At 40.1% G+C, this 27565-nt stretch overlaps 2 protein-coding genes and 1 non-coding gene across 3 annotated transcripts; 2 read left to right on the top strand and 1 right to left on the bottom strand.

The window, feature by feature from the left end:
• The first annotated feature begins 2477 nt into the window (after positions 1–2477).
• On the top strand, positions 2478–3248 carry LOC130934062 (uncharacterized). The gene has a single exon (XM_057863651.1). The coding sequence runs from the start codon at positions 2478–2480 to the stop codon at positions 3246–3248; it is 771 nt and encodes a 256-aa protein (XP_057719634.1).
• Positions 3249–22285: 19037 nt separating this feature from the next.
• Positions 22286–22393, bottom strand: LOC130937418 (small nucleolar RNA R71). Its single transcript, XR_009068639.1, has one exon. It is a non-coding gene; the product is annotated as a small nucleolar RNA R71 (small nucleolar RNA).
• A 4436-nt stretch (positions 22394–26829) lies between these two features.
• LOC130934063 (uncharacterized) lies at positions 26830–27228 on the top strand. Its single transcript, XM_057863653.1, has one exon. The coding sequence runs from the start codon at positions 26830–26832 to the stop codon at positions 27226–27228; it is 399 nt and encodes a 132-aa protein (XP_057719636.1).
• The last annotated feature ends 337 nt before the right edge of the window (positions 27229–27565 follow it).

The following is a 27565-nucleotide window of genomic DNA, read 5'->3' on the forward strand; positions in this document are numbered from 1 at the left end:
GGTTGAATTTTGGCCCATGAGTGTTTGCTCCTAGGAGGCTGCTCTGCCCTTGTGGAGAGCAGAGCAGTGAGGCTTTGTATGGGGATCCAATTTGCGTGCCGAGGCTTGGAGAGGCACCAGGGGATTGCCCTGCCCTTGTGGAGAGTGGGGTAGTGAAGCTTCCAAGGGGAGGTACCCGGTTCAAGCCTTGGTGAAAGCACTCCATGCCAATTTTCTTGCATTTTCTTTGGGTGAGAGCACGACAATGCTCTCTAAGAGAGCACTCTGCTCTCCTTGAGAGCGCTACTTCATTGGTTTCCTTGTGTCTCCCTCTTCGAGCCTTGGTGGAAGCACTTTGATTTATTTTTGCTTATTTTTGGCCCTTAAAGATGCCTTTCACTCATGCCTCAATTGTATTCCAAATATGGATTGCTATATATCATTGGAAAGTTCTGAATGTCAGCTTTCCAACGCAACTGAAAGCACATCAATTGGATGTTTGTAGCTCAAGTTATAGCCCTTTGAAGTAGGCATAGTCATGTTGTGAGCGCCCAGATTTTAACTTAGCGAAAATTTGCTTTCAAGATATTGCCCTGCTCTTGGCAAGAGCAGAGCAATGTGTGTGCTGGTTGCTTCCTTCTTTGATTTGGTCATGGGCCACGCTTTTAAAAGTGTGGCTTAAGGCTCCAAAGTGTGCTCCAACTTCAAAGTGTTCCCCAAAGCTCTTTTTTTCTCCTTTTTAGCTTATTTTGTGCTTCTTTGCTTCTTTTTCTTCTTATTTCCTACAAGATTTCTAAATTTAAAAGATCAAGGAAATATTCTAATTAAGCACAAAAGAATGCAATATTTAAGCACTAATCATCAATTTCTTGTATGAAAAAGCATTGAAAAATAGGTATATGATGACTTGTCATCACTAAGCCCAATGAATCCCCATCTCTGATCTTACCCATTATCTTTACTTTCTTCCATTTATTTCCATGTTCATCTTCCCAATTCCCCATTTATGATTCTGCACTTTATTTTCTGCAATTTACTTTCCCGCCATTTAATTTCCTGCAAATCTTAACTACATTCTGTTTAGCTCAACTAGCACACTCTTCCAACTAATGTTTCTTGACCAATCAATCCCTGTGGGATTCGACCTCACTCTATTGTGAGTTTTTACTTTATGATAATTCGGTATACTTGCCGAAGGGAAATTTGTTGAGAGATAAGTTTTCGTGCATCAAGTTTATGGCACCGTTGCCGGGGATTGATTTTGTATCACCAATGATTAAGTGGGAAGTTCACTAGATTGAGAATTTTTCTTTTGTTTGTTTATTTTATCTAGTCATTTACCTTTAGTTTATTTAGTTTCTTCCTCACCCCCTCGTCCCTCGTTGTTTTCTTTTTTCTTTGTTATTATCTATAATTCTGCTCACTAACCCACTAACTGTTTGATAATTTGCACCACTCACACTAACAGCCACTCTAACAAGAATAATCACTTCCTTTACTTTCTTGCTGTGTGCTCTATTAGTTGTATGACAGGGAGAAGAAGCGGAGCTTTAACTTCCTTTGATTCCGAACCTGAGAGGACCCTCCGGAGATTGAGGAGGGAAGCAAGAGGGAAAAGAGTTGTTGGTGCTGAGGAAGAGGAAGAGTACTTTGAAACAAACATGGAGGAGAACTTGGAAAACAACCATGAAAGAAAAGCTCACAACCATGCCAGAGAAGGCCCTGTGAATCATGCTGGGCAAGAAAGGAGAGTTCTAGGCTCTTACATCAATCCAAACCCAGGAAATTGTGGAAGTAGCATCCAGAAGCCAACCATACATGCCAATAACTTTAAATTAAAACCCCAGCTCATCACCCTTGTTCAGAATAATTGCTCATTTGGAGGAAGTACCCAAGAAGACCTAATCACCCTTCTCAACCACCTAATCTCAACCCACCATCACCAACTAAAGATAGACTTTCCAAAATTGAGGCTCTACTTGAAAGCATATGTAAGGAAATTCAAGATAGTAAGTTTTCCGGGAAGAAGTACGATCCAATATGCAGAATCAAGATGCTGCCATCAAGAAACTTGAAACACAAATTGGCTAATTATTCAAGTAAGCCCCTGGCCACAACATTCACAGCAACACTAATTCAACTCCAAGGGAGGAGTGTCAGGCTATCACCCTCAGAAATGGGAAAGAACTGAGAGAGACCCACAAGAAACCACCAGAGAAGAACTCGGATGAAGAAGAAAAGGGACAAGAGGAACTCAAGTCTCCACTCCTAAGTCACATCAAGAGGGAGAAGTGCTAAAACCATGCATTTCAAAAGCCCCATACCCCCAGCAATTAAAGAAGAAGGGAGAGGACAATCAATTTTCAAGATTCTTGGAAATCTTTAAGAAACTACAAATCAACATACCCTTTGCTGAAGCAATAGAGCAAATGCCACTCTATGCCAAGTTCTTGAAGGAGTTGATGACCAAGAAGAGAAGCTGGAAGAACAATGAGACTATGGTACTCACCGAAGAATGCAGTGTCATCATCCAGCACAAATTACCCCAGAAATTGAAGGATCTCGGGAGCTTCCAAATCCCTTGTATCATAGGGGAAATCACAGTGGATAAGGCTTTATGTGATCTACGAGCTAGCATAAATCTGATGTCCTTAGCAATGATGAGGAAAATAAGGATTGAGGAGGCCAAACCAATAAGAATGGCCCTGCAACTAGCAGACCGATCATTCAAATTTCCTCACGAAATAGTAAAAGATTTATTGGTGAAGGTTGGAGACTTTATCTTTTCAACAGACTTTGTAGTATTGGACATGGAGGAAGGAGCTAAAACCTCTATCATCTTGGGAAGGCCATTCTTGGCCACCGCTGGAGCTATCATTAATGTCCAAAAGGGTAAGCTTGTCCTTAGACTGCATGAGGAGAAAATGATATTCAATGTGTTCAAGGCCATGAGCTACCCACAAGACTCACTGGGAGAATGTATGAGGTTGGACTCAGTAGATGCTGTGGTGCAAGAGACTCTTAAAGAAGAAGAACTTGAGGGGTTAACAGAAGAAGAGGAATCAGCATCAAGCGAAGATGTTGCAACAGCTGAAACTCATGTTCATGGCATACTAGAGGGAAAGGATAAAAGAAAAGAAGCACCCAAACTTGAATTAAAGGCACTACCGCCCACTCTCAAGTATGCATACAAGCTATCCAGTGATCATACATTCATCCCTCAGCCAAGAATAGGAGGAAGAGTTACTTCAAGTCTTACAAAAGCATAAGGATGCCATCGAATGGACACTTGCTGACTTAAAGGGAATCAGTTTGGCCATATGCATGCATAAGATACTATTGGAAGATGATGCCAAACAGTCCATTCAACCCCAAAGGAGGCTGAATCCAATTATGAAGGAAATGGTACAAAAAGAAGTCATGAAGCTGTGGCAGGGAGGAGTAATCTACCCAATTTCGGATAGCCCATAGGTCAGTCTCGTCCATGTGGTCCACAAGAAAAGAGGAATCACTGTAGTAGCCAATGAAAGGAATGAGTTGATCCCTACAAGAACTGTCACAAGATGGAGGATGTGTATTGATTACAGAAAACTCAATGAAGCCACGAGAAAAGATCATTTTCCACTTCCCTTCATGGACCAGATGCTAGAATGACTTGCAGGACACGTGTACTATTTTTTTCTAGATGGTTATTCAGGATATAACCAAATAGTGGTTGATCCAAGAGACCAGGAGAAAACATTATTTACTTGCCCTTTGGGGTGTTTGCCTATAGGCGCATGCCATTTGGGCTATGTAATGCACCTGTAACTTTTCAACGCTGCATGCTTTCCATCTTCTCGGACATGATAGAGAAGTTCATTGAAGTTTTCATGGATGACTTTTCAGTATTCGGAGACTCCTTTCCTAATTGCCTAAATCATCTTGCCTTGGTATTAAAAAGATGTCAAGAGACCAACTTGGTCTTGAATTGGGAAAAATGCCAGTTTATGGTGACAGATAGAATAGTCCTTGGCCATAAAGTTTCTAACCAAGGTATTGAGGTAGACAGAGCTAAGGTGGAGCTAATTGAAAAATTACCTCCACCAAGTGATGTCAAGGCAATTAGGAGCTTTTTGGGACATGCTGGCTTCTACAGAAGGTTTATTAAAGATTTTTCAAAGATAGCCAAGCCCTTAAGCAATCTCCTTATGTTTAATACACCATTTATCTTTGATGAGAAGTGCGTGCTTGCATTTGAGAACTTGAAAAAGAAGATGTCCTCAGCTCCTATCAGCACCCCACCTGATTGGAATCTGCCATTCGAACTGATGTGTGATGCATCTGATTTCGCAGTTGGGGCAGTGTTAGGACAGAGAAAAGAAAATTTGGTGCATGTCATATACTATGCCAACAAAGTCCTTAATGACACTCAACGAAATTATACCACTACCGAAAAGGGGTTGCTAGCAATAGTTTTTGCATTTGACAAATTTAGATCATACCTCATTGGCTCTAAAGTTATTGTTTTCATTGATCACACAACACTCAAATATCTATTTGCCAAACAGGAGTCAAAACCAAGACTAATCAGATAGATCTTATTGTTGCAGGAATTCAACATTGAGATTAGAGACAAAAAGGGCGTGGAGAACAAAGTAGCAGATCATCTATCCAGAATCTCTTGTGAGAAAGATGTTACACATGATACAAGTGTAAATGAGTTCATCCCAGATGAGCAGTTAATGTTGGTTCACAAAGCACCCTGGTTTGTAGATATTGCCAATTTTAAAGCAACTGGTGACCTACCCCCCTGGAATCAACAAACATCAAAGAAGAAAACTCATTAATGATGCTAAGTATTTCATTTGGGATGAACCTTATCTCTTCAAGAAATGCTCAGATGGAATCCTTAGGAGGTGCATTTCAGAAGAAAAAGGACGAGAGGTCCTGTGGAGTTGTCATAGCGCTAGCTATGGAGGTCATTTTGGAAGAGAAAGAAACGTAGCAAAGGTACTGCAATGTGGGTTCTTCTGGCCCACTATCTTCAAGGATGCTAAGGAACTGGTGAGGAGCTGTAATGAGTGCCAAAGGGCTGGAAATCTGCCCAAAAGAAATAAGATGCCACAGCAATACATTCTAGAACTTGAACTGTTCGATGTGTGGGGGATCGACTTCATGGGACCATTCCCAACCTCATATTCGAACAAGTATATCTTGGTGGCAGTAGACTATGTATCTAAATGGGTGGAGGCCGTGGCAACCTCAACAAATGACAACAAGGTAGTCATAAACTTTCTTAAAAAGAATATCTTCACCAGATTTGGAGTCCCACGAGCCCTCATCAGTGACGGAGGGAGTCATTTCTGCAATAGACCATTAGAGACCCTACTCCTAAGATATGGGGTGAAGCATAAGGTTGCCACACCTTATCATCCCCAAACAATTGGGCAAACTGAGATTTTTAACAGAGAGTTAAAAAGGATCTTGGAAAAGACTGTAGGGGCATCAAGAAAGGACTGGTCAAAGAAGCTAGATGATGCTCTTTGGGCATACAGGACAGCCTTCAAAACACCAATTGGGATGTCCCCATATCAACTGGTGTACGGAAAGGCCTTTCACTTACCATTAAAGCTGGAGCACAAAGCCTTTTGGGCTCTAAAGATACTAAACCTGGACAGCACCGCTGTTAGTGAAAAGAGGATCTTGTAGCTGAAAGAACTGGAAGAGTTTAGGTCTCAAGCCTATGAAAATACCAAGATCTATAAGGAAAAAACAAAAAGGAGACATGATCTCAATCTGGCACCAAGAAGTTTCGAAGAAGGACAACATGTGCTTCTCTACAACTCCAAACTGAAACTCTTTCCTGGGAAACTCAAATCAAAATGGTCTGGGCCCTTTCTAATCACAAAAGTCTCACCTTATGGACACATAGAAATCAAGGAAGAAAGCTCAAATAGAACATTCACTATGAATGGGCAAAGACTCAAACACTACTTGGGCAGCATGGGGGAAGCTCCCAAACAGAAGTATAACCTCAACTAGAGAAGCAATCATCGAGCTAGCGACGCTAAAAAAGCGCTTTGTTGGGAGGCAACCCAACATGAGGTAATTCTCTTTTCATGATTGTCTCAATAAAAACTTCAAGTTGAGTTCTCTGTATTGTGAGGAGCTAAGTTTGGTGTTGCACACCAAAACATTTCAAGGGTGAAAGTGGAACTCTAAGTTTGGTGTTCCACCAAAGACTCCAGCTGAAGAGTGCATTGCAACCCTTCAGTGATAAAGCATTGCTCTAACAACCAAAGAACTCACTTGACAGAGGTTTAACCTCTAATGCATAGTTTTTCCTTTCAGCTCATAGTTGTTTTCTTAATAAAAGCACATGAGGTTTCTGCATGTGTTTAATTTGCTGCATTAGGCAAGGAACTAAGTTTGGTGTTCACACACCAAATTAAGTTCAGAAATTCACAAGCATACATGCATGCTAACTATTTTCCAAGTGCTTAGGGGAACAAGCAACTTCCAATAGTGTTACAGGAATTCAATCGATCTCAGGGAATAATCATACCTCATCATCCAAGGAGACAAACAAGGACGCAAAATGCTAGGATGATAATGCCAAGGAAGACATCATGAGGTTGTATTGTCCTAGAAACCTGTATATTCTGCTTGTTCCTCTTTATTCACATCGAAGTGTGCTAGTCTAGGCCCTAGCTTTCATTTTCATCTTGCTTATATGTATGCTTGCCCTTCTAAGTCAATTAAAAAGAAAATGTTGTGAAAAACAAGAGTGGAGTTATCTTGTGAAGCAATTTCTTAAGTTTGTGGTATGGTCATTGATCAGCTAAGTTGGTTCACCTACAAGGTATAGAGGCAACTATATGCTCTAAACCACATGCTTGAATCATATTCTATGAGACTAACCAAACAATAAAGATCCCAATAAAAGAAAGAAAGAAAAACAATAAGACATAATGCAAGGCACCAAGGGTTTGAATATTGACGCATGTGTCTGTGGTGTCCATGTGCAAGGGATATGCTTGGATGAATAAGCTCTTAGGGGTGCCTTATCACTTGGTAACTTGGGTTAACTAATCCGGGATTATCAGCTGAAAGTCCACTATCAAGAGTAACCTTTGCTACAGAGCACTTAGTAACCCAAAGAGGTGCTGGACACCAAGGTCTCAAGAAAGAAAAAATGACAAACCATATGCCTGTCGTGTGTATGTATGGGGGAAAGAGACTTGAGGGAGTAAGTCCTTAAGGGTGTCTCAACACCTAGCACCTTGAACCAACTGGTTCGGGAGTGTTGGCTGAAAGCTTATCATAAAGAGTCGCCCTCTTACAGAGCACTTAGCCTAAGAAGAATGCAATAAAACTTGGAAAAGAAGGAAGGATCAACAATTAGGAAGTCTCAAAGGATGCAATCAAGTGAGTGTTCAAGGGCATGATAAAGGCCTGGAAGCCAGTGAAGGAATGAACTTAAGTTGCTATGCATAAAACCCCATAAAACCAAGGACTTGACTTCCACAATAATGACTCATTTCTCTTGTCATTTCATTCATCATTCTCATGTTTCAGTACTTGCTTAGGGACAAGCAAGCTTTAAGTTTGGTGTTATGATGCCAGGGCATCTAGGCCAGTTTCACTGACCTTTTCTTTACTGTTTTAGGGTAGTTTCATGCATTTTCTTAGTAAATAGGCAAGTTTTGGATGAAAATACATTTACACCTTGATTCAAGCAAATAGTGTGAATTTTACATGAATTCATGAGGATTATGCAAGGATTGAATGATAAATTGGATAATACATGATCTCATAACTTGGATTAGAGCTTTGATGCACTTTATTTGCTTGATTTCAGGACAAAGAAAGCAAGGAAGAGCCACGTTAGTATCAATGTTAATCTAATTAACGTGACCACTAACGTGGAATAGGAATGAGCTTGCAACGTTAATGAGAAAATTGATCGCCAATAACGTCTTCGAAGCCATCATAGCCCACGTTAATTGCCCTGTTAACTACATTAACGTGGTAGTTAACGTGGAGAAAAAGGGAGCTCCAGCGTTAGTGGTAAAAGTGAATACCACTAACGCTCCAAATTGGCAATTGTCCACGTTAAGAGTCACGTTAACTCATTTAACGTGAACTCCAACGTGGAAGGGGAAGACAATGCCAACGTTAGTGACACTCACCTTTGTCACTAACGTTGGATTTAGCCAACATTGCCCACGTTAGTGGTCATGTTAAGACCATTAACGTGAGAGATAACGTGGAGCTAAGCATGACAAGCCAACGTTAGTGACACTCACCTTTGTTACTAACGTTGGAGATGGCATTCACTACCACGTTAGTGGCCACATTAATCTAGTAAATGTGAGCTCTAACGTGGGAAGGAGGGGCGTTTGGAGCGTTAGTGACAAATGTAAGTGTCACTAACGCTCTCAAAGCTTAGGCATGCCCACGTTAAGAGTCGCGTTAGTAATACTAACGTGAACTCTAACGTAGGGAAAGGGGGCACAAGGAAACGTTATTGGAAAAGGTGATTCCCAATAACATTTGCGAAGGACCAAGGTGCAACGTTAGTGGTCACATTAGTGCCACTAACGTTGAAGTTAACGTGGACCATTTTGGGTTGGAATGTTAGTGAAAAAGGTCATTATCACTAACTTTCTCGAACCCACATTTTCACTTAACATTACCACCACTAACGTCTTAACTAACGCCCATGCCTAACTCACACTTTTTCTGCAAACAAAGCTGAGCCCACTGAAGATTGTAGCTGCTTCAACTCAAAATCAAAGGCCCATATCCAAGACTTGGAGAACTCACTAGAAGATCAAGAAGAGTAGTATATATAGGAGTAGCTTTGAACTATTAGGGAGATTTTTGCACTTTGGAGAACTACATTCAATATATTTACTTTCTGCATGTATTCTGTTCTACCCTTTTTCATTTCCATTCCTAGAGCTATGAACAACTAAACCCCTTTCATTGGGTTAGGGAGCTCTGTTGTAATTTGATGGATCAATTATAGTTTTCATTCTTCTTCCTCTTTCTTTTCTCTTGATTTACTAGAAAGCTTTCGATTTTAATCTAATTGGTTAGTTGTCTTGGAAAAGAAACTCTCCATAATTCGATCTCCTCTGAGCCTTGGAAAAAGGGATGAGGAGATCATGCTAGAAATGCTTTCTCATGTTGGACCAAATTGGGGTTTGGGAGGATATAGTGACATGTAATCCTCCCAATACTTTGATTTGGAAATACATGTGGTATAATCAGTGACCACACTTCATCTCTTCCCATGAGCAATTAAATATAGGAATTGGGCAATTGTTCAAGCTTAGAGAGATTGGATTGCCAAGGAATTGGGATCTAATCACTTAAGATTGCCAAGGAGATTAATGAATGCATTGATTGAGGAAGAGATGAGAATAAACTTGATCCGGAGAATGCAAAATCTCCTAAGCCCAATGAATCCTCATCTCTGATCTTACCCATTCTCTTTACTTTCTGCCATTTATTTCCATGTTCATCTTCCCAATTCCCCATTTACAATTCTGCACTTTATTTTCTGTAATTTACTTTCCCGCCATTTAATTTCCTGCAAATCTCAACTACATTCTGTTTAGCTCAACTAGCACACTCTTCCAACTAAAGTTGCTTGACCAATCAATCCTTGTGGGATTCGACCTCACTCTATTGTGAGTTTTTAGTTGACGATAATTCGGTATACTTGCCGAAGGGAAATTTGTTGAGAGACAAGTTTTCGTGCATCACACGCCTTTGACACCAAGTGGCACGCCCAATTAAGGATGATAGCTGGCATGCCATGCCTTCGACACCAAGTGGCATGCCCAAGTTTTTGGTTCTTCAACTTCCTCTCTGGATACTTGAACTGGCGTGCCACGCCTTGATGTTCAAGTGGCACGCCCATCTTAAGGTGGCTCTTTTAAGCTTGGTGTGCCACACCTGAGTCTTCAAGTGGCACGCCCAAGTGATGGGCTAGAGTTGGCATGCCACGCCTTCGATACCAAGTGGCACGCCCAAGTGGTTGTCCCTTTCTAGATTGATGAACTGGCGTACCACGCCCAATGGTTCAAGTGGCACACCCATGGTGTGTGATGGACTTGGCGTGCCACGCTCAACTTGGCGTGCCACGCCCCTTTTGTGGCCTTCAACATTGCTCTCTGGAAAATGATACTGTCATGCCACGCCTAGCATGTGGCATGCCACGCCCTTGTTAAAACCCAAACATTTTTCTCTGGAAATCATTAATGGCGTGCCACGCCCTGGTTCTGGCATGCCACGCCACACATTTTCGTGGCATTCGTTCTATGTGGCACGCCCAGCTTTCTTCATTGTTTTCTTCCCTTTTTTGTGCTCTTTTCACCTGAAATTCAACACAAACCCATTTCAAAGTAATGTACCAAAATATATATCATTTGATACATGGAATTGCATTGATTACATGAGACTATGTCTCTTTCATGGTCCTTTTTTATAAGAAAAAAGGGTAGATGATGCAAGTCATCACAACACCAAACCTAAGCTTTGCTTATCCCAAGCAAATCAATGTGAGTTGTTCTTAGATAGATTGAGATTTGACTTTAAGAGATGCATTCATTATCAAGGATAAGGCTAAGTGTTAACACATGCATAAATATTATTATTTTAATGTCACAATGAACTCCTAGATTCTGGAGGATTATTCCAAGTATCAGCCTTATGTGCCTTTTTTTATTGATTGTCACCTTGAAGTAGTAAGAGTTGTTCCTTTTTCTTTTGACTGTTCTTTCTTTTTTACTTTTCTTTTCAATTGACCACGACTCTAAGTGTTTTGTCTCAAGATGACCCTTTAGATTAGGCTTTCAATTAGCACTCCCAAACCAGTTGATTTTAGGGTGCTAGGTGTTGAAACACCCCTAAGAATTTACTTGCCTCGGTCTCTCTTCTTGACACATCTTCACCACAAGCATCTACTAGGATCTTCAATTATTTTGAGCTAATTGGTGCTTCCTTTTATCCTAGTAGGTGATGCTTAGAGCCTTGGGTCTTTTGTTGCTTACTACTTCTTGGTTCTATAGATATTCAAGGGACATCCTTAGCCTCTACTTGTCATACCTTCTAAGTCTAGTTGCTCATCATGACTTATTTTCTTTCAAGTTCATCCAAGGTCCTATACTTAGTTCCTTATCTCTTAATTTTTACTAGTCTCACTTGGTCTTAGTCTCTTTTACTCTTGTTTTTGCAACAACTCACCATAGACTCTTATGGAAACAAACTATTCTTTTATTGATGCCAGTAAGACTTGAACAACATTGCATTTTCTTTCTTTAAACATAAAAAAAACTCATAAAAGACTTCAAAATATAAGGGACTTAAAAATAAACTATCCTAACATTGCAATTATTAGCAAATAGAAATTCAAAGTTTTAAATTGTCAACCATGGAACTCAACAACCTTGAGCAGCTTCAGTTCATTGGCCCTTTTCCTTTGTCCTTCTTCTTGGAGGAGGAGGAGTCATCGTCATCCTTCTTGGAGGATCCTTCTTGTGCCTTTGTGTCTTTGGGCTTCCAAAATCCCAGCCTTCTCATGTAGTTTCTTTCATCCTCCTTGTGCTTAGCCAGAATTTGTTCTTGTCTTACGCTTAACTCCTCAATTCCTTGCATGAATGTTGGGTATCTGGGGTTCAAGGCTGCCATAGCATTACCCAAGTGATTCAGCTTCGCTTGTGTGTTAATATCATATTGCCTCCTTAAAATGGTTCTAGCATCTTAAAGATGCCTAAACTCAGCAAGGTTCCTCTGATGCCATTTGTTTTGCTCCACTATTTTGTTGAGGCTGCCTTGCATCTCTCCCCAGTTGAACTGGTCTTGTTGCTCCTTCAGGTGCTCCATACTTCCTTGGAGTTGTCGTATGTCCTCATACACTCGGTCCCAATGTTGTTGTTGTTCCATGAGTTGGTTGACATCCTCTCTTAGGTGGTGTATATCTCCTCTTATTTGGTGTATGTCTCCTTACAATTGCTCCCAGTTGAAATCTTCAGGGAATTGTTGAATTGGTGGTGGTGGAAGTTATGGGCATGAGCATGAGCTCTGTGCTCCCTTGCTCTCTGAAGTGGGTTGACAACCACCACTTTGGACATATTCTTGGCAGTTATGGGCTTGTCTTGATCCACCATGACTTTGCCAATGATCTTTTCCACCCCGGCCTCATCGCATAGCCTTTGAATGATGTTGGGGAATGCCATCCTTGTGCTATCCCTGGTGCTTTTCAGCACCCTGTTGATGTTGTTGGCAATCATTTCCCCCACATTAACATTTTTTCCCTTCATTATGCTGTATATGAGCACAGCCCTTTCCAAAGTGACCTCTGAAGTGTTAGATGTGGGGTTGAGAGACCTTCTCACAAAATCCAGCCACCCTCTAGCTTGGGGGTTTAAATCTCTTCTCCTCAGTTGGTTGGGTCTCACATCTTTTTCATTAATCCACTGTACATTCAGCACACATATTTCATTGAGGATTTCATCAAATCTTGGGTCTTGTTATTTCACCCTTTCTTCACAGCTCTAGGTGGAATTTGTATACTATTAATGTTGGAAGGGCTATAGTCTATAGCTTTTTCCCTCACATAACTAAGATAGCCTTAAGGTTGCCCAGGTTGAGGTACTGCATTGGCATAAAATTCTCTGACCAGGCTCTCCACCACCTTCCTTGGTGGGTTGCACAAGAGTGCCCATCCTCTGTTATTGATCTCCCTATTGATCTCTGGATGCTTATTCCTTCCAAGTTAGAAACCTACCTCCAAAATGATTTGCCTCTCACTCACTCAACCACAAAATTGGTTTTGGTTGAATGATGAGAGGAACTTGTATTCGTTGAAGCTTGAGGATCCGGAAGTTGGTTCTTTGGTCTTTTTCTTCTTTGATGAGGAAGCTCTTGGTGGAGTAGGCTTCAAAACCAAACTTAGGACTTAATTGTCCCAATCAAGAAAAGGAAAAGAAAGTAGTAAAGAGAAGGAAAAGAAAGATGAGGGAAAGTGTGGAGGTTATTTTCGCGTGTGAAGTTAGGGTTTGAAGTGTGAAGAAGTGTGGGAAAGTGAGTAGCTTTTATAGGAGTGAGAGGTGTAGTCTGGAAGGTGGGAAGGTGGGAAGTAAAAGCAATTCAATGTTTTCCTACTTGGGGAGTGGCGCCTAGCGTGGGAAGGGGCGCCAATCCTTATCCCTTTTTGGCTTCCTGCATATGTTGAGTTCCAAAGTGTAAGTACACTTTGACTCTTTGTCTCAATGAACCATCAATCATGTGGGCCCCATCATCTCTCCTGAAAATTAAAACCGAAACCCATTAGTGAAAAAGAACTTCTTCACATTCCCTTTATTAACATACAATTAAAATGCAATTTATAAGGGTCTGTTGGGACACCACACTTAATTTCATTGCATCTAATAAATTGGGTTCATCATTGGATTTTAATGTGTTCATAAAGGTGGAATAAATTCATTCCTTTCACATTCCTTATCTTTTAATCCTTTCAAACACATTAAAGTGACTTTTTATGCTCTACCAATTTACTAGATGCATTCAAATTTGAACCATATTGGGCTTGCTGTGTGAACTTCATAGGATGGTGGCCACATCAAACTTAATTTCTGGGCTTACTGCAAAATTAATTCATTCAATATGGTTGTAAGCCTAAATTGAGTGGGTTAATGGCCACACCAAACTTAGCTCTTTAGCTAGTATCTCAGCCCAACCAATCATCATCAGTAAGTGTGTTTAGCAACTTGCATTTCCAGTAAACAAAGGAAAACAACTTAAAGATTAACTAACTAACTAACATTTTAAACTGGAACGTAAACTACCTAAATCAACAATCATAAACTACTTCCAGAAAGTAGGAAATCAAAAGGATATGAGTGTTGGGGTGCCTCCCAACCAGCGCTTCTTTATCGTCACTAGCTTGACGTTGCTTCCTCCTCAATTGAGGTTGTAGCTCACTCTCTACTCATCAATGAGTCCCCCAGGTAGTGCTTAAGCATGTGGCCATTGACAGTGAAAGTCCTCTGTGTCTTGTCCTCCATAAGCTCTACATGACCATAGGGTGACACCTTGAGAATGGTGAAAGGTCCAGACCACATTGACTTTAGCTTCCCCGGGAAGAACTTGAGCCTTGAGTTGTATAACAACACCTTTTGACCTTCTATAAACTCTCTTCTTGCTATCTTTTGGTCATGCCATTTCTTAGCCTTGTAAATTTTGGCATTTTCATATGCTTGAGCTCTGAATTCTTCCAATTTTTGCAGTTTCAAGATCCTTTTCTCCCCAGCAGCATTACTATCAAACTTTAGTAGCTTGAGGGCCAAGAAAGCTTTATGCTCCAGCTCCAATGGTAGGTGACATGCCTTCCCATACACCAGCTGATATGGGGACATCCCAATTGGTGTTTTGAAGGTGGTCCTATATGCCCAAAGAGCGTCATCCAACCTTTTTGACCAGTCCTTCCTTGAAGCTCCCATAGTCTTCTCTATGATCCTTTATAACTATCTGTTGGATACCTCTGTCTGCCCACTTGAAGCAAAAACTTGATGGTGTTTTTGCGTAAAATAAATTTTCCAACACACAAATCCAACCGGCAAGTATACCGGGTCGCATCAAGTAGTAATAACTCACAAGAGTGAGGTCGATCCCACAGGGATTGATGGATCAAGCAACTTTAGTGGGTGATTAGTTAAGTCAAGCTAACATTAAGTGATTGGGTGAAATTGTAGCAACAGAAAGTAAATTTGCAGGAATTATAAAGTGCAGAAAGTAAATTGCAGGAAATTTAAAGAGCAAGAAAAGTAAATTGACAAAATCTTAAATGACAAGAAATGTAAATTGCATCAAATGTAAAGGGGGCTGGGTGCTGGAAATTAGAGAAAGCAATAGATTAAGCAACTGGAAATTTAAATTGCAGGAAATGTAAATGTGCAGGAAATTAAATCAAGCTCAATGTGAACAGAAATGTGAAAGTGCAGAAAGCAGGAAAGAAGATTGCAGAAAAGTAAACGTAGCAGAAGACTGAGATCAATTCTTAATTCTCAAAGAGCATTTGACAATTTCAATGAAACAGTAAAAAAAACAGAAGAGTAGCAAAGAGCTCAGCTAAATTGCAAAATAAAATTTATCTCAGGGAATCAAAGAGACTATAAAACAAGTCTAGATCTCAAACCCTTCCTTGATTCAACAGCAGATAGATTGAAGAAGAAAATGAAAATGAAAGCAGTAAGAGAACTTTGATTCAAATTGCAATTCACTAAAATTTTGCAACAAGGCAAACAAAGAGAAATCTCAGAGGGAGAATGAAACAGAATTCCTTCACTTCTCAATCCAAGATTTTGAACAGAAAGGAAAATTAAGAGAGAGAGCTCTCAAATCCTAATACTCCCTAGTGGAGCTAGCCTTTCTAATGGAGCTTCCTTTTTCTGAAATGAGAGTGATGCCTTTATATAGGCTTTTTACAAAATGAAAATAAAATGAAATTCCTAATCTAGCTTCTCTGTGTGCCTTTGAGTCATGTTGAGTGGGCTTTGCTTGCTTTGGATTTGAGGAGAAATGGGTTTGGTTGGCCTTGATTCAATTTGGTGAGGAATTGAATTAAAATGAAATTTTGGTTGAATTTTGGCCCATCTTGCTCCCAGGAGGCTGCTCTGCTCTTGTGGAGAGCAGAGCAGTGAAGCTTTGTGTGGGTATCCAATTTGCGTGCCAAGGCTTGGAAGCAGCAGGATGCTGCCCTGCCCTTGGGGAGAGCAGGGCAGTGGTGTCATGGTGTGCCTTCTGTCCGTGTCAAGTGCTGCGCTCCTCATTCCCCTTAGGTGCTTGGTTCGAAACCCATGGGTGGCACTTGGAGTTTGATTTTTTCTTGGATTTTCTTCAAGAAGAGCACGACATTGCCCTGCTCTCCAAGAGGGCAGAGCAGAATAATGAGCGCTACTTTGCTTTGGAGTGAGGCTCCAGCTTCGAAACTTGGTGGAAGCACTTTGGTTTATTTTCGCTTATTTTTGGCCCTTAAATATGCCTTTCACTCATGCCTCAATTTTACGCCAAATATGGATTGCTATATATCGTTGGAAAGTTATGAATGTCAGCTTTTTAACACAACTGAAAGCACATCAATCGGACGTCTGTAGCTCAAGTTATAGCCCTTTGAAGTAGGCATGGTCATGCTGTGAGCGGCCAGATTTTAACTTATCGAAAATTTGCTCCAACCTCACTTTGTTTCATCATGATTCTGTCCTGCCCTTGGCAAGAGCAGGGCAATGTGCATGCTGGTTGCTTCCTTCTTTAATTTGGTCATGGGCCACGCTTTTAAAAGCGTGGCCTAAGGCTCCAAAGTGTGCTCCAACTTCAAAGTGTACCCCAAAGCTCTTTTTTTCTCCTTTTTAGCATATTTTGTGCTTCTTTGCTTCTTTTTCTTCTTATTTCCTACAAGATTTATAAAATTAAAAGATCAAGAAAATATATCATTTAAGCACAAAAGAATGCAATATTTAAGCACTAATCATCAATTTCTTGTATGAAAAAGCATAGAAAAATAGGTATATGATGACATGTCATCACAACACCAAACTTAAACCTTGCTTGTCCCCATGCAAGAAAAGAATCATGCAATAAAGATTGACAACCCAAGGTAAGAAGAATAGCAACTCAATGTTCATGGTAAGCTAGTTTTCTATGCATGTTTCAATCACAAAAGAAATGTAAATGATTGATGCTTCCATCTAGCTCAATTTATGAAATCTTTTTCTTATAATTCTTCCTTGAAACAAGCTTTTGATTTTTTTTTTAGCTTCTCCTTTTGGGTGCTTTGCCCCATGAGTTGATAACAAAGCTACGACTTCTAAATGCTTTATTTTCAAGTATTACCACTTGATACATAAGCACCACAAGCATTTAATTAGAGGACTTCATTAAGCTCATCATGTTTTTTCTTTTCTTGACTCTCTAATCATTGATGCTCAGAACCTTGAGCTTTGAGGGAGTGCTTTTGCACATGAGTCTAGCCTTGACTTCTAAGTGTTTTGTTTTCAAGCATTTGGCTTGATACATAAACACCACAAGCACTTAGCAAATAAATTGCCATTGGTACTCAGAGCCTTCAGCTTTCTCATTCTTTCCCTTTTTCTTTTCTTGCTTTAATTGTATTTGCTTCTTCAAGGTTTTCATGATTTCAAAAGATTTCACAAAATGTACTAGATGAAAAACTTCAATTAAATAAAATCCAATGCAATTGATCAACAATCAATCATACTAGCTTTCCAATACTTGTATGCACATGCTAAATTCTTCTTTAATGCCTTGTTTGTTTATGATCATGATGCTTTACTGCTTTTGAACTCACAGGATTCAAGTTGGTAGTTATAATGCCACAGCAACATGTTACAAATCAAGATTCAAGCTATGCTTTATTCATACACACATGTAAACAGAAAAGATGAAAACAATCATGCAATTTAAGTGTTGGAAACAAATGAGAAGAAAAGGAACTCTACAACCTTGTAGTTCATCTTCATTATTGTTGTCTTTTTTCCTCTATTCTTCCTCTTTCCCTTGCCAAACTCAGAATGCTTGCTCATCCTCAAGCAACAATTAGAACAATGGCTATGGGGCTAAGATGGATCATGAATGTCTTACACAATGAAAAGTTAGTAGTACATGTGTTCTAAGCAAGCAAAATTAAAGATAATAATCAAGGCACAAGAGACAGAGACATTGTGATTGCAAACTTAAGAAGGTGAGCACAATACATTGAATAAAAGATAAGTGGCACACCAAACTTAGTGTGACACTTTCACTTGGAATTAATGCAAGTATCCAGTAAAGATTTGAAGCAAATTGTGTTGCATAGCAACACCAAACTTAGAATGCAATCCTATGTCCACTTATTTAAATTAAAACCAAGCAAATGAAACTGTTATTTATTAAGTACAATCACCAAGCTAAGAATCTGTCATTAATAAAGCTCTCTTGGTAATGTATTAACAAACATAGTAAATAAGCAAACTAAAATGAAAGCATTAAAAACAAAGAATTAACTAAAGTAAACAGAATAACAAAATATCAAACCAAAAGAAAATTAACACTGCAAAGACATTATGGTTATGCAGACAAGTGGTGTTGCTGAATGATTTGCATAGAAAAATAGATGGCACACCAAACTTAGAATCTTGGTGTGTCACTTTCATTTTTTTGATTTGATGCAATCATCCAAAAAGATTGAAAACAATGTGTTGCATGGCAACACCAAACTTAGAATGTAACCATATGCCAATTTATTGAATTTAAACAAAGCAAAGAAAGAAAACAAAGCAGAGAAGAGAAATTATACCTACGGTTGGGTTACCTCCCAACAAGTGCTCTTTTAGTGTCATTAGCTTGACATGTTGTTCTTCACTTTCTTCCTCTTCTTCCAGTTTGTTAAGAGGAATGACCTCAAAGGAGGGAAAGATTCAGCTAGTGTCCCTTGTCTTGGCCTTTCCTCAGCAAGCTTCCTTTTGCAAATGGCTTGATTGATCTTGCTTGCTGGATTAGGGACAGAATTGGTGTTCTTGCTAGTTGCCTTCACTTTTTTGGATTCAAGACTTGGTTGCTGTGTGATTATTGGAGTTCCGTATTCATCCAGAGCTTTTTGAATTGGTGGTTCCATGAGCTTTTCTTCTATGTACTTCTCTACTTCACTTGAGTGTAAATTTTCTAGAATGACTTCCTCACTTTCTTGCTCCTCCATTCCTTTCTTTGCACCCAACATTTGACTTAATAGTTCTTTTATGGAGGAGGTTTGTTGTTCTTCCCAAGATTTCTTCATCTCCTCTTCATATTTTTTGGTCAGTGTTGAGTATCTTTGGTCCAGGGGAGTTTGAGGAGGTTGTGAATGTTCAGGTTCTCTTGTCATCTCAAGTGCAGTTTTAGGTTCAAATGTTTCCACCACCTCTTCCTTCTTTGCAATTTCACTTGATACAGTGGCCTCTTCATCTTGCTCTTCCACTTTCTCCTTCACATCCATCAATTAGCCTTCATTTCCTTGCTCAGTGGTTCTAAGCTCCTCCTTGTTTGCTCTGAGGGCTTATTCATCTTCTTGAAGAGGATTTCTTTCCAAGATTGGGATTGTGTGTGTCTTTTCACGAGTTGTCTGTGTATTTCAATGGCTTGACATTGGCTTGTTGTGGTGAAGTTGTGTTGAGGGGTGTGGAATGAGTTTTATGAGTTGTGGGATGAATTTTGTGGTTGGTAGGATGACTTGTATGGATTTTAGAGAAAACTTTGTGTTGAGGCATAATCAAGTGATGAAGAACTTTCAAATGAGAAACTAGGAAGTGAGGGTGGATAATTTTTCATGTGATTTGACTGCTCAGAATTTGCAGTTTCTTGGTGATACTCCCATCCACCATGAGAATAATGATATGAATCATTTTGTGGTGGTGGTTGGTATCCCTCATAATTCTCTTGCTCATCTTGAGGTTCTGAAGCAAATCTCCATGGATTGGAGTGCTCAGAATTTGTGTCTTCTTGGTGATATTCCCAACCATCATTAGAATAATGACTTGAATCATATTGTGATGGTGGGCAATATCCCAAGAAGTTTGTTTGACTAAAAGATGAGGTGAACTCCATTTGAATTTTGTAAAACACAACACCATTGAAAATTGAAATTCATGTCACAGAGACAGAATTTCTTAGTGAGGCAAAAACACAAACACCTTGGTTTCAGTTTAAAATAGAGAACAAAAACAAAAAAATGCTTGATCTAGACTTCTCACCCACTTAATCATTGTTGATCTAATCAATCCCCGGCAACGGCGCCAAAAACTTGATGGTGTTTTTGCGAAAAACGAATTTTCCAACACACAAATCCAACCGGCAAGTATACCGGGTCGCATCAAGTAGTAATAACCCACTAAAGTTGCTTGATCCATCAATCCCTGTGAGATCGACCTCACTCTTGTGAGTTATTACTAGTTGATGCGACCCGGTATACTTGCCGGTTGGATTTGTGTGTTGGAAAATTCGTTTTCCGCAAAAACACCATCAGTGATAAGGTATGGCAACCATATATTTTACTCCATATCTTAGAAGGAGGGCTTCGAATGGTCTGTTGCAGAAATGGCTTCCTCCACTGATAAGGGCTCTGGGGACTCCAAATTGGCTGAATATGTGATAAACCACTATTTTATAGTTTATATTGTGTTTAATTGTGTGGTTTTGTCATGATCCTTACCCACTTATTCATCAATTTAGCATGCATTTAGATTTCCTTCTTGAATTTATTACATGTTTGAAAATTGCTTCCTAGAGACTTTAATTATTTAATTTTAATTCTCCTTTATTCCATTCGATGCCGTAATCTGTGTGTCAAGTGTCTCAGGCTTTATAGGGCATGAATGAGATGGAGATTGGAGAGGAAGCTAGCAAAAATGGAAGGAACACAAGAATTTGAGGAGATAACCAGCGAAAAGTGACGCGGTCTCATGGCTCACCCGACCGCGCGAAGGAGCGCAAATTGCGGTGACGCGGCCGCATGGCTTGCGCGGCCGCGCGGATTGGAAAGCACAAGCAACGCGGTAGCTTGGATGACGCGAACGCGTGAAGAGGGAAAGCGCAAGCGACGCGTCCGCATGGACGATGCGATCGCGTGACATGCGCGATCTGCATAATCTGCAGAATCCGAAACCAGCGATTTTGGACCGTATTTCGGCCCAGTTTTCGGCCCGAAACAGCAGACTACAGTCGGAGAATATGCAGAAACAAGAGAGAAACATTCATTTTTAGTAGTGTAGATCTAGTTTTTCACTTTCTTAGGTTTTCTCTCTATAGCTTTTAGAATTTTAACTTTCAATTGGTCTTAGCATTGGAACATTGAGAGGAGTTATTTTCTCATCAAGACTTCATCACTCTAGTTTGTTCTCTTAACTTGGTTTTATTCTTCCATGTTCTTTGTTATGTTCAATTTTGTCATTCAGATACTTTTATGATTAATTAATGCAAGGACTATTTCTTTTTAATTTAATTTCAATTCCAATAATCATGTCTTCTTTTAATTCCCTTTCATGTGCCATGGATTCTTTATTTACAATGCGTGAGTAGTTTCATTACTTGATGGGGAATTGATTAAAAGGAACTCTGAATTGGAAGGTTGAAGGAAAAATTTGTAGTTGGGTTAATTGTTGGATTGCTATCCTGTCACCAATGCCAATCCCTTTGAACTAAGTGGGTTGTAACTCGTGAACTGATCTGGCATTCCAACTTGTTTGACTTTTCCTTACCTAGTAAGGGATAACCAAACAGAGTAACCATTAATTATAAATTAATCTTAAAAATCATTCCGTCAATGATAGAGATTCTAACCAATCACACTCAAGGCTTTTATTTATATTATTTAAAATCCCTCAATTTAAATCCCAATTTACTTAGCTCAACTTTTCGGAATATCTGATTAATAAAACAGCACACTTTTCTGCAACTCATTGGGAGACGACCTGGGACTTAAAACTCCCAGTAATTTTAATTTAAACTTTCTGTGACATATTTCTAAATTGATAGGCAGATTTTCGGTGAGTTAAGAACTATACTCGCAACGTAACCATTTTAATAAATTTTTAATTCACCAGCTTCTGCACTCCATCAATTTTTGGCGCCGTTGCCGGGGAGTTGCAATAGAGTGCTAATTTTATTAATTAGAATTTATTTACTTGCATTTTATTTAATTTTGCTACTATGAGCCGCATGTTTCTTCTGTCAAATGACACGTTCACTTCCTGATCCGCGCTTGCTAATATTCGATCCTGAAATTGAAAGAACAATTTCATGAATAAGGCGAGAACAGCGTAGGTTAGTCCGCTCTGAGGGTGGATTTGAAAGTGAATCTGAGGAAGAAATCAGCCCCCGTTCTACTGATTCGGTTGTTTTACGTGCAGAAAACATGGCAGCAAGAAGAGTTACCATTCAGGAGGAAGGAGCTCCTGATTTTACAATGCAACCATTTCAAGCGCATCATCCAGCGGTAGCTACGGATTTTGAAATAAAGATCGCACTGCTAAATTTGATGCCCAAGTTTCATGGCCTACCTGCTCAAGAGCCTATCAAGCACTTGAGAGATTTCCAGGCAGCCTGTTCTACTGTCAGGCGTGATGGCACTGATGAAACTTCAATTCTGTTGAAAGCTTTTCCGTTCTCTCTTGAGGGAAAAGCAAGAGAGTGGTACTACACTCAACCTCTAGCAAATGTATCCAACTGGGATACACTCAGAAAGGAGTTTCTGGAGAAATTCTTTCCATCTGAAGTTACTGATAAACTGAGGAAGGATATCTCTACAATTGTTCAGGATGACAATGAGACTCTCTTTGAATACTGGGAGCGCTTCAATAATCTTCTAAAAGCATGCCCCCACCACATGATTGACAAGATCGTGCTACTCAGCTATATCACACAAGGTATGAGGCCCCAAGATAAGACCACATTGGAAAGTGCCAGCAATGGGTCTATGAAGAAGTACAAGACCACTGATGAAGCTTGGCAATTGATCAGTGATTTAGCTGAATCTACTCGGAACCACAGACAGAAGCAAGGCCGTTCAAGGGCCGTTGCAGAAGTATCTTCTGGCATAGAGACTGCTGCTCTAAATCGAAGCATCTGTGAAATGACCAACCTGCTGAAGCAAATGCAGTTAAATCAACAAGCTCAGCAAACTCAACCGCAGCAAAACCAACAACTAGTTCCACAAAGAATTTGCGGAATTTGTGCTGATTACAGTCATTACACTGATGAATGCCCGCAGCTCCAACAAGAAGACAACATGGTGGCATCCACTCACAACTTCTATGACCGCCCCAACCAAGGGTACAATCAAATTGGAAATAATAACCATGGATGGCAGGACAATTCAAACCAGAATTGGAGGGACAACAATAATAGGGGAGGCAGAGATAATCAACGAAATCAGAGGTGGAATAATTACAACAATAGGCAGCAAAATCAACCTTACCGAGCACCTCACCTGAGGCAAAACCAAGGACCACCGAACAATCAGCAGCAAACCTCTCAAATTACTCATTCTTTTGTACCTTCTAATGAAGATTTATTACAAGCTTTTGAGAAAAGACAACTGGCCATGGAAAATACCATCGTGAACAGTATTAACGCCAGTCTGAATGGTTTCACCTCTACTCTGCAAGCTTTTATGACACAACTTGGTTCAGCACAAAATTCCAGTAACCAACCTTCAAGCACCACTGGAATCTCCTCTCAACCATTACCCAATCCAAAGGGAGGCATTAATGCCATCACCCTGAGGTCCGGAACCACACTGTAGGAGAGGAATCAGGAGGAACCAAGCTCACCAGAATACGCCTCAGCTGAAGAGGTGGTAGAAATCGAAGATGTTGAAGAGGAAGAGGATATACAGGACATAGCTGAAGAAGAGATAGCATAACCACAGGAAGAAGCACAAAAAGGGGTAGGCACCACAAAAAACACTACTCCCATCCCATTTCCACAACTTGCAAGGAAGCCTAGGAAGCAGCTGGAACCTGATCCTAAAATGGTAGAAATATTCAAAAAGGTTGAGGTAACTGTTCCCCTTTTTGATGTTATTCAGCAGGTACCTAAATATGCAAAGTTTCTAAAAGACTTATGTATCCATAAAGACAAAATTAATGAATTAGAAACTATTCCTTTAGGTAGTTTTATATCTGCTTTAATGGGAGGATTACCTGAAAAATGTATTGATCCAGGTCCTTGCATAGTTAATTGTACTATTGGTGGTGTAGTAATTTATGATTGCATGTGTGATTTAGGAGCATGTGTCAGTATAATGCCTTTGTCTATATATGATGTTTTAAGGCTCCCTCCTTTAAAATGGTCGGCAGCTCATTTTGTGTTAGCAGATAAAAGCATTATTACAGTGGCTAGAGTTGCTGAAGATGTTTTGGTGAACATTAAAGGGCTCACATTTCCCACTGATTTTTATATCTTGGAGATGCCCCATAATGATTCAGATAAACCATCATCAATCCTACTTGGAAGACCATTCCTGAAGACATCAAAATTCAAATTGGATGCTTTTTCAGGGACATACTCCTTTGAAATAGATGGCCGCATAGTAATCTTCAATCTGAATGGAGTCATTGACAACCCCCCAGAAGATCGTTCTATCTTCCAGTGTGATGTCATAGACGAAAGTGTGGCTGAAGTTCAAAAAGAAGAGTTTGAAGAGAGGCACACTGGACAAGGTCCAAATGTGGGGACCCTCTTAACTGACAATGAGAACACTTCGCCATTTTCACAAGCCCCAGATAACCCAGAGCCTGCCCATGATCAAAAGTTAGAATTGAAACCTCTCCCTCCACATCTCAAATATGCTTACCTTGAGGATGAGCAGAAGCTTCCGGTTATTATTGCAAGAGAACTGACTTCTCAACAAGAAGAGCAGTTACTTGATGTACTGAGGAAGCATAAGAAGGCAATTGGGTGGAGTTTGGCAGACATAGTAGGAATCAACCCTCAAGTATGCGAGCACAGAATATTTTTAGAAGAGGGAGCAAGACCTGTCCGTCAACCGCAAAGAAGATTGAATCCCACCATCTTGGAAGTTGTCAAAAAAGAAGTGACCAGACTATTGGAGGCAGGTATCATATATCCCATTTCAGACAGTGAATGGGTAAGCCCAGTGCAAGTGGTGCCCAAGAAATCTGGAGTCACTACAGTGATAAATGAACATAGAGAGCTCATAGCAACTAGAGTTCAGAATGCTTGGAGAGTCTGCATTGATTACAGGCGTCTCAACCAAGCTACTCGTAAGGATCACTATCCACTTCCATTCATTGATCAAATGCTGGATCGCCTATCAGGTAAATCACATTATTGCTTTTTAGATGGTTACACAGGTTATTTCCAGATTCATATAGCTCCTGAGGATCAGGAAAAGACTACTTTTACATGTCCTTTTGGGACCTATGCTTATAAGAGAATGCCCTTTGGCTTGTGCAATGCACCAGCTACTTTCCAAAGGTGCATGATGAGTCTTTTCTCTGATCTTATTGAGGACTGTATGGAAGTTTTTATGGACGATTTTAGCGTTTATGGTGATTCTTTTAACCTTTGCTTAGATGGATTATCTAGAGTATTAGATAGATGTATTAATACAAACCTCGTATTGAATTTCGAAAAATGCCACTTTATGGTAAAGTAAGGGATTGTATTGGGACATGTGGTATCTAATAATGGCATTTCTGTAGACCCAGCAAAGGTGAATGTTATTTCTAGTTTACCTTACCCTTCTTCTGTGAGGGAAGTCCGTTCGTTCCTTGGCCATGCAGGTTTCTATAGGAGATTTATTAAGGGCTTTAGTAAGGTGGAACTTCCCTTATCCAGATTACTACAAAAGGATATTGAGTTCGAGTTCAGTGAGGATTGCAAACAAGCATTTGATAAGCTAAAGACTGCTCTAACTCAAGCTCCAATTGTGAGAGGACCCGACTGGAGCCAGCCATTTGAAATCATGTGCGATGCTTCCAACCATGCAGTAGGAGCAGCACTGGCTCAACGTGAAGGTAAAAATCCTTTTGTTATTGCCTATGCGTCTAAGACTTTAGACACTGCCCAGTCCAATTATACTACTACTGAGAAAGAGCTACTTGCTATTGTTTTTGCTCTGGATAAATTCCGGGCTTATTTACTTGGTACTAGAGTAGTAGTGTATTCGGACCATGCAGCTCTAAAGTATCTATTGGCTAAAAAGGAATCCAAACCAATACTTATATGTTGGATACTGCTGTTACAAGAATTTGATTTAGAAATCAAGGATAGGAGTGGTAATCAAAATTTAGTAGCAGACCACTTGAGTTGCCTTGAACATATTAAGGATGATTCTACTCCTATAGATGATAATTTTCCTTTTGACAACCTACAAGCAGTATCTGAGGTAGTCCCTTGGTATGCACCTGTTGCTAATTATTTAGTTAGCCGCACATTTCCTCCACATTTTTCTAAACATCAAAGAGACAAGCTGAAAAGCGAGTCTAAATATTATATATGGGAAGACCCATATTTATGGAGATGTGGCGCTGACCAGATAATTAGACGTTGTGTACCTCAATCAGAATTCCAGTCCATTTTAGAGGCCTGTCACTCATATGAGAGTGGAGGACATTTTGGCCCTCAACGAACAGCTAGAAAGAACTTAAACTGTGGATTCTGGTGGCCTACTCTTTTTAGAGATGCTGCTGAGTTTTGTAAATCTTGTCAGCCATGCCAGAAATTTCGTAACATATCCAAGAGGGATGAGATGCCTCAACAATATATGCTTTTCTGTGAAATTTTTGATGTTTGGGGCATTGACTTCATGGGTCTATTTCCAAATTCTAGTAGATATTTTTATATATTGTTAGCTGTAGATTATGTTTCCAAATGGGTAGAAGCAATTCCTACCCGCACTGATGATGCTAACACTGTTGTTTCCTTTGTGAGAAACCACATTATATGCCGCTTTGGATCACCACGAGCGATCGTGAGCGATCAAGGCACCCATTTTTGTAACAGAAGACTAACAGGATTGATGAAGAAGCATGGGATAATCCATAAAGTTGCAACAGCTTACCATCCCCAAACTAATGGGCAAGCCGAGGTGTCAAACAGAGAAATTAAACGTATCTTGCAAAAGATAGTAAAGCCTCACAGAAAAGACTGGAGCACCAGACTACAAGATGCACTGTGGGCATATAGAACAACATACAAGACACCCATTGGGATGAGTCCCTTCCGCTTATTTATGGAAAAGCTTGTCATCTTCCAGTTGAAATCGAACACAAAGCCTTCTAGGCAGTTAAAGAGTGCAACATGGAAATTGAGAAGGCCGGAGCTGAAAGGAAGTTGCAACTGCAGGAACTGGAGAACCTTCGCCTAGAAGCTTATGAAAACTCCAGAATATATAAGGAAAAGATGAAAGCTGTGCATGATCAAAACATCAAGAAGAGAGAGTTCCAACTTGGAGATTTTGTTCTCCTTTACAAATCTCGACTGAGGCTCATGCCCGGTAAGCTGAGATCAAAATGGGAAGGTCCATATAGAGTAGAGAAGGATGAACCGTACGGAGTTTATCACCTAAGCCATCCTTCAAGCTCTGAACTTATTAAGGTTATTGGACACCGCCTGAAGCTGTACCATGGTGAGAAGGTGCAGAAAAGCAAGGAGCTTGAGATCTTCCACCTGGAAGATCCCCACATAACAACAAATTGAGCTAGTGGAGCGTCCAACTTACGGACGTTAAAGCAAAGTACTTGGTGGGAGACAACCCACCGCGATACGATCGTTCTTTTCTTCACTTTTAGTTTTTCTTCTTTAAATAACTCTTCTCTTTATTAGTGCCTTCGTGTTCTTTCAATTACATGTCTTTATCTTTCCTATAAAAAAAAAAGATATATAATAATAATTTTCGCCGCACGACGCGATCGCACCAACGGCACGTCCGCGTGGCAGGGGGAGTAAAGCAAAATAAAAATGAACCGAAAGTTACGCAGGAGCAGCGCTGGAGTCGTGCCAAAGGCACAAATTATCCCACGCGACCGCGTCGCTG

The sequence above is a fragment of the Arachis stenosperma genome, chromosome 6, assembly GCF_014773155.1.
Source record: "Arachis stenosperma cultivar V10309 chromosome 6, arast.V10309.gnm1.PFL2, whole genome shotgun sequence".
Taxonomy (NCBI): Eukaryota; Viridiplantae; Streptophyta; class Magnoliopsida; order Fabales; family Fabaceae; genus Arachis; species Arachis stenosperma.

Excerpts from the sequence above, each read along its gene's own strand:
- LOC130934062 (XM_057863651.1), top strand. The coding sequence starts at position 2,478 with ATGGTACTCACCGAAGAATGCAGTGTCATCATCCAGCACAAATTACCC.
- LOC130934063 (XM_057863653.1), top strand. The coding sequence starts at position 26,830 with ATGGAAATTGAGAAGGCCGGAGCTGAAAGGAAGTTGCAACTGCAGGAA.